At 40.0% G+C, this 7751-nt stretch overlaps 1 protein-coding gene across 4 annotated transcripts in view; it reads right to left on the minus strand.

Annotated features, from left to right (window-relative positions):
* Positions 1–6250, minus strand: part of SF1 (splicing factor 1) — a 240617-nt gene extending 234367 nt beyond the window's left edge. The window contains exons 1-3 of one of the 4 annotated variants that reach the window (XM_033953804.1): positions 5795–6250; positions 5136–5261; positions 2701–2776 (exon numbers count right to left, since the gene is read on the minus strand). In XM_033953804.1, the coding sequence (XP_033809695.1) occupies positions 2701–2776; positions 5136–5261; positions 5795–5825 (233 nt within the window). In that variant the 5' untranslated portion in view covers positions 5826–6250. The other 3 variants (XM_033953803.1, XM_033953806.1, XM_033953805.1) reach the window with 3 other exon arrangements.
* Positions 6251–7751: the final 1501 nt, after the last annotated feature.

A 7751-nucleotide genomic window follows, 5' to 3' on the forward strand; every position in this document is an offset into this window, starting at 1 on the left:
ATAATAATAATTTGCTAACATGGTCTAGTTTGGTAACTAAATCAGAATGCAGGAGTTCTATGGCAGCAAAAAACATGGTTGAGAACTTCTGCTCTGTTCCCCTTCAATGTATCGCCAGCTTCAATGTCAAGTTTCAACTGGTTCAGGCTGAGGGAAAGGGGATTGCTGGGTTAGAGAAAAACAAGTGTTAAATTATTCTGCTGCTTCCAGCAGAGGCTGCAGTGCCTGTGAAACCTTATCTGACCCATATTCTGGACCTGTAAACCACTAAAACAGGAGAGCTCAACCTGCTCCACAAAAAAGGTTTAGACGCTCAGAAAGTGGGTTAAAAGGTTAAGACATAGCTACAAGTAAACAAGTGTCAGTTTTATTCACCACAGTGTTGTTTTTATTTACAGCAAGAAAAAAAAAGTTATAGATCTACAATTTTAAATTTCATCAATGTAAAATTTTAAGTGCAAGCTGCAAGAATGGAAGAAGTTACTGGTGTCAAGTTATTAAACACCTCTTGTTAATGAACCTTTTCTACTGATTAGAGAATAAGGATTAATATCTAGGCATTTTTCAGCTGTCGTCTTAACCTAAAGCAAACATTTGGTCACACTGTCAAATACCAGAAACAAAAGAAAAGTTGGATCATTATACTTCTATGCCTAACATGTCAAACACTCAGAACAAACCCCAAGAGCAACAGAATAAAGAGCCATCTACTATCCCAAACTTCTTACTAATCATTTTTGAAACTAACCTATAACTTCAATAAAACTTAAAACCAATAGTGATGAAGTGAAGGATTTCTGCAATGTACAGTACCTTGACAAGAATTATGTTGTATTTTTATGTTTCTTGCAGAAGATCCATATCACTCCCCACACACTCCCACTAGATAGCTTTTTTTATTATTATTTTGTTAACAGCAGCTTGGCATTTAAAAGAACCAGCCATTGTTCATTAAGTACGGCCTGAGAATTTCAAAATTTATCAGGCTTTACTGCATTCAGTAGCATTATTTTTAAAAAAATATTTTTCTTTAACATGCTAAGCCCATAGCAAAACAGATTAAAATTTGAAGGGATTCACTTTTAAGTGATCTGCCACTTTAGCACATATAAATTCAACTGTACAGGGGAAAAAACAACATGCAACTACCATTTAATTCTCAATCTCCTGAAGAAATTAAAGAACCTTGATGAAAGACAGAGCGACACATTAAAACTGATTCATAAGAGAGACCACTTCAGGAGACCCAAATTTCCAAGTGGTGCTTGAAATGCAACGGGTTCCATTATGAAGAACTAATGGCTCTCTGTAACAAAATTTAATGATTCCAATTCAAGAGGCCACATTTTCAAGCATATATGTACAAAAGTAATTTGTTTTAGCAGCCATAGCATCACCTTAACAAAATTATCTTTTATTACAAATACAATAATATTAGATTCCAAGGAAGAGACTTTCAATTGTGTCCCATGCTATCACACAACAGAAATCCCAGGAGTGAAAGGGGGTGTTTGTTGAATTAGGTTTACAAAAAAAAAAAGTTTTTAAACCCATTAAAACAAAAAGTTGACTGCAACTTTCCAAGCTGCGACAAATCTGTAAAAAATAAACAAAACCCCTTCTATTAAAAAAATTATATATATCAGATCTCTGGATGTCATATTCCAAAAAGATGCTCAAGGATGAATGTTTAACCTGTTCTGTTTTGCTAAAGTAAATATCTATGCAAAGGTCACCAAAACCCACAAAATAGAATGTATTCTTCCAGTTTAGCAAAACATACAGTTCAGGCTGGTCAAATGCTATGATACAATGGATTCATATTCAACAAAAACTGCTCTCCCCCTTCAAAAAGATGAATTAACTTGGGAATATACGGCTGTGGCCACTGCTGCAAATAGCATAAACCAAGATCACAGAACCCAAGCTACTCTAATCTTTCTGACATCTGAAAATCATGTGGCCAACTACCCATAAACCAGTGATCAAATGCTACATAGAACTACTATCACCCATCAGTTAAAAACAGCAAAGCCTGGCCATGTAATACTGTTTGCTGGGCCACTGGCTCATGTTTCTTTTTCTTATAGTCTGTTGCAGAGACTTCAGTTATACCTACAAAAAAAGATTCACAGTTCTTCCTCAGGAAGAGCACACAGATGAATCACTAACAGAATGAGCATCCTAAAAGTTATGTTAAATGATTATTCTGAAATATCCCATATGTGTTATAACAATCCCTCTGAGACACCCAACTGTGTAAAATAGTTACTTTAACAAGTAATATTAGCAGCTATGACCAGGAAACTGAAAAAAACCGGGAAACTCGTTTCACTTTCACTGTTCCATTTCTAAATGAAAAGGATGCTCCAACAATTCTGACATAAACTACCATAAAAACTAAGTATATATGCTTGTGGCTTTTTTAGGAACAAAAAACAAGCCAGCTTACTCACAGTAAATACAATTTTGGTTAGACAGATCAAGACCAGAATTCAAAAAAATGAGTTACTCATCACTCGTGCAACTGGATTTCTCGGGTAATTTCTTTATTCTATCCATTAAAACAAATTCCCAGCCCCAAGTTTCCTGACTTGAAAAAAAAGTTTCATAAGAGAAACTGCTATTATGTCGTGACCAAAAAAATGTATTGAGAAAGGTAAAAAGTGTTACTGTCAGCTGTACAACTGTATTCCCAACCTGTCCTCAGGGTTAGGGGGGATCCCCAGGTCTCCTGTGCGCAGTTTACGAGTCAGGTCTTCTATCTGTAGTTGCACTGGAAGAAACCAGGTTAGGAAAGAAAAAAGGATGGAAAAAAGACAATGTTACCACAAAACAACTCAAATCTTTACAACAAAAATATGAAGAACTGGAGATTGACATGTCAATGTTTAGAGGAGGAAAAACTCCCCTCCAAAATGCTCCAGAAATCTTTTCTCATATTCCTGCTGAAGTAGGACTATTCTTAAACTTCTAATCACAGCCTACACCACCAATTGACAAAAACAAGGGTTAGGTGAAGAAGGTGCCTGCTCCCTTGAACATATACAATTTCAAGTGATTCAGAAGCTAGTACTAATAAAACAAAAAGTATGTAAGCCAGCAGAACACTAGCCATTACATCTCTCTTTTGAGCATATGCTATATAAACAGTCACAGTTTAACTGGTACCAACTCAGCTAAGTAATCTTTCTAAACTGGCAGAGAAAACTACAAAGAAAGTTAGATTAATAAAACTATTCTAAATCAGTAAAGGAATCAACAACATTGTTTCATTTTGCTATATTGGTAAATAAGAACTTTAGTACTAGATGCCCTCTCTCCCATCTCCAGATTGCAACAATCTACTCTTGTTCTGTACATTCCCACTACATTGTAGAAACAATGCCACACAAAGTCAATCTTACACCCATAGTTAGTGACATTTTATTTAAATTGGTTAAATGTGTGTTTCAGGGATATTGATAAAAAAGGAAGGTATTTTTACCAATTAGTCTTCATAAATCCAAATAAATAGAAAACTGGCAGCTAACCAATGTCAAGGTAGTTCCTCAAACTACTTTAAATCACTAAAAATAGGCAGCTTCATCAACTATTTAAGCAACCACAGCTTCCAACCCACAGATTTTCCAAATCTTCTGCAAGCTCAGTTTATAATTTTTTTTTCTTATATACTACTTATCATACCTAGTTATTTGACCTCTACTAATGAAACAAAAAACACTCTACTATACTCAGCCTGCACAGAAGAGCACTTGCTGAAAGAAAAAAAAAAGATGAGATACTTCAGATCTTCTGTAAAGGGAAGAGGCAAGTTCTTATCAAATGGATTCCAACCACAAATACAATGAATAGCTTTCTATTTTGTACCAGTATTGCTAAACAATAACTTCTATTTAGAAAGTAAGAGTACAGAGAAGGGCTGTAGAGAGACCATCACATATATCATCATGCTTTAGAGGTGTATATATTATAATGTTGACAGAAACCTTAATTTAGTGTCAATATTTTAAAAAATAGTTTTGAACTTGGCTCAGGTGAAAACAAGGCATACATGATACAGAAAAATTGCACATAGTTAAGATTAAACAACTTTTAAACTGCTAAGGCAGATAACATATACCTGGTTTGCACTTCTGTTTCACCATTACACAAATAAAACACCAAGAATAAACCATTTATCACCAGGCATAAAAACATTACCTTGCACTTGGCATTATTAACCTTTGTAAGTAGCAGCAGATTCCCAACTAAAGTTGGTTTCTCTAAAGATTTGATCAGAATAAGAAGGGTAGGGAACTGTTATTTAAAGGTTCTTAATAAATCACAAAATCAAATACACTGCTTAAATAGCATTAAACAAGTATACCAGTGGTCTCCAACGCACACCCCCTGTCGTCCTCCATTGCAGCCCTCAAAAGGCTGAAATGCTCTTCAAATCTTGTACATACATTTCAGTCTTGCCCACTTGATACAGTAACTGCACACAAGTGTGCTACCCAGGTGTCTCATTTATGGAATTTGCTACTGTTGACATTTCAAATTAAAGTGAGTTTTTAAAATATATCATTAGAGCTTTGTAGAATAAATATTAGCACTTATCTTTAATACCCAGTCTGAACAAGCAGATTAAGGCAGTTTATAAAATTAACAGTATGAGTAAGCTTGAAATATTTTGGTTGCTCTCAGAGCTTTCTTGCATTCACTCTGCTGGCCCCTTATGTGAAAAATGTTGGAGACTACTGATGTATACAATGTTTCTCCAGTGGTGTTTACTGCACATGATCTAACTGATCTTTGAATTGGCTTATATTCCTACATCTTTGAAAGAAAAAATAAAGTTTTAAACTTTCTATAAACATAGCTCTTTTCTGTAAAAGATCTTCTACTTATAAATCCAATTTTGCCACCCTGTGAAGAATCCTCCTTGGCCATGGACACCATAAAGCTGTAGTGGACGCAGGCTACCAGTGAGCAATATATTGAATATCACAAAACCAGTAAATACAATCACAAATGGGAAGAGGACACGCAACGACATTAATCTCAACTAGAACTCTTCTAGTCGTAGAACCCTTCAAGTGTACACACACGATTCGGACAAGCAAATACAGTAGGAAAACAAAACTGGTTACCTATGTAAGCTCTCTCTTGATCTCGAGAAAGTCCTGGAGGGATGACGGTAGGCATTCCCGGAATTATAGTCTTCTGTTCACAAGTCTCGCTGTTCCAGCGGCTTCTCTTCCGCTTTCTGCTGAAGTCTACTGCAAGACAAAACCAATCATACACAAAACGAGATAAAAGATAACAGTTTAAGGAAGATAAGCACGCTGATGTATTCCCCAACCACGGTTCTTTCGCCTTAACTCTTACCCCGAGCCTCCTCCATTCCTCTACATGCATCCCCATCCACATTTTCTGTTTGTTGCCACCTCGGTGCCCAGGGAACTTAGCTGTCTTCCTTCGTTTCTAATCCCTCTCCGCTCTCTATCTCACTCACCTCCCCCTGAGGCCTTGCCCGGTTTCAGCGACTGGGAGGAGGTGGACGACATAGACAGCTGCAGCTGGTACAGCACCATGGCCGTCGGGAAAGAGTCGGACGGGGACGACGGCGGAGACGCAGCTGGGGGCGGCAGAGTTGAGGGGTGCATCTTGTGCAGCTGGGCCTGGGGGAGAGGAGGAGGCGGCGGAGGCAAGACCGAGAAGGGTAGAAAAAGGAAGGCAGAAGCAGTAACAGGCCCCGGTAGCTCGTAACCCCACTTGGAGCCAGTGGACGGCGGCAGCAACAACTTACCCAACGGTGTGGCGTTCGCTCCGGTCGCCATCTGACAGCCGCCACCCTCCGCACAGATATTAAAAAAGACCGCCTTTTTAAAATTCTTATACTGTAAAGAATTTCTTCAGAGCAAGACAGAGAAAAGACAAAACAAAATGGCGGAAGCCTCTTTTTCCCGAAGCGTTACGCGTGCTGACGGAATTCCTTTTTTTTTTTTTTTAACCAGGTAGGAAAATTTTCTTCTTACATAATGTAAATCATATGTAAAAAACAAAAACAACAATAAATCCCTCTCCAACAGAAATTTAACCGTCGCCAAGAAATAAGTAGCGCGAGAATTTTCCCGAGTCTCGATGAAGAGGAGGGCCTGAAGCACGAAAACGTCCTTGCGCTAAAATCTTTTGAGCGTCGCCTCTCCTTTCCTCTGATCTTATTGGTGAGAAAGGACGTCCGTCATAAAAGATAGAGGTAGAACGAGAGGCATTCGTTAACCTTTGTTCACCCCTTACGCTATTGGCTAGATATCATATCAGAAAGAAGATTGGCTCAGACTGTGCCGAGTCATCCTGCGCCTTCTAAAATGAACTGCAACATGCAGAAACAAATACTGTAAGTCCCTTTCTTCCTTTTGATTGGCTGTTGGTAGGATGTCGTGTGGGGAAAAATGGAGCGGCACAATTGGTTCAGGAGCTTAGCAATCTTATTCAAATAAATATTTTTATCCCAGGACAAGCAGGCAGAAATTATCACATATGGGTGACATCATCAGCAGAGCCCGGATACGGAAGCTCGCAAGCAGACTTGCTTGAAGAAACTAGAAGTTTTGAGTCGACTGCACCGCGCATGCGTGAGTGCCTTCCCGCCCAGCATAGGGCGCGTCTCCTCAGTTCTCAGTTTTCCGCGGAGCCGAGAAGTCCGTCTTTGACTCTCTACGTTTAACTTTGTTACTTCGTGCCTTTTCTATACGGTGGTTTGTGGGTTTTTTCTTCACAAATCGCTGTTTTTTTCTTTTTCTTTCTTTAAAAAAAAAAATTACTTTCTTCCGTTCGGCTACCGGGGCAGGCCGCTCGGCCACAGCCCAGGGACTTCAATTTTGCAGCGGCTGTTTTTCCTCCCATGTCTCGTCCAGCAACGGGCTTCAAGAAGTGTAGCCAGTGCCAGTGTGCGATTTCCCTCACGGACCCACATCGTTGGTGCCTCAAGTGCCTTGGGCTGGATCATCAACTGAAATCGTGCAAGCGCTGTGCTACTCTTCAACCTCGAGCCCTTAAACATCGTCGTCTTTTGGTGGAGAAACTCTTCGGGATGGATTCTTCCTCCGATCCCTCGACTTCGAAGGCGACCTCGGCCTCACCTTCGACCGAGACTCCTCCTGCTTCTACTGCTTCCACCTCGAGCCTCATCAGACCGTCATTGTTTGCAGCGGCTCTCTCCTCGATGACGGCTGCTGTATCTTCCCCTGTATCCTCAGGTCAGATAGCTCAGCAGAAAGTTCCAGCGGTGGTGCTTAAGGTGCCCAAGACTTCCAAGTTGAAGCACATTTACATTGCTTCGGTGGAACCTCCAGCCAAAGCAGGTGGCCCAGTTTCAGACGCGGATCATCTTTGCTGGCTTCTTTCCAGACCATGTTAGAGAAGCAATTCATTCAGTTCCTTACTAATTTGGGACCGAAGCTTCTTCCTCTCATCTAGCCTGGGCATTCTGCAGACTCCTGCAAGGTCGAGCCGCTTCCTTTACCTCAGTCTGAGCTTGCACACTCTTTGAAGGGAGCAGAGTCCCTGCGAGTGTCTGGTCTGGCATCTAATCACGTAAAGCAAGGAGCAGATTCTTTGCAAGTGCCTCGGCAAGAATCCTCACACTCTATACAAGGAGCAGAGTCTTTGGGAGTGCATCGAGGTTCCTCCATCAAGCCTCTGGAGCTTCGATCTACAGCCTCCAGTCCTATCTATTCTTTGGTGGCATCGGCTGCTTCTGT

Source organism: Geotrypetes seraphini, chromosome 8 (genome assembly GCF_902459505.1).
Source record: "Geotrypetes seraphini chromosome 8, aGeoSer1.1, whole genome shotgun sequence".
In the NCBI taxonomy this organism is placed as follows: Eukaryota; Metazoa; Chordata; class Amphibia; order Gymnophiona; family Dermophiidae; genus Geotrypetes; species Geotrypetes seraphini.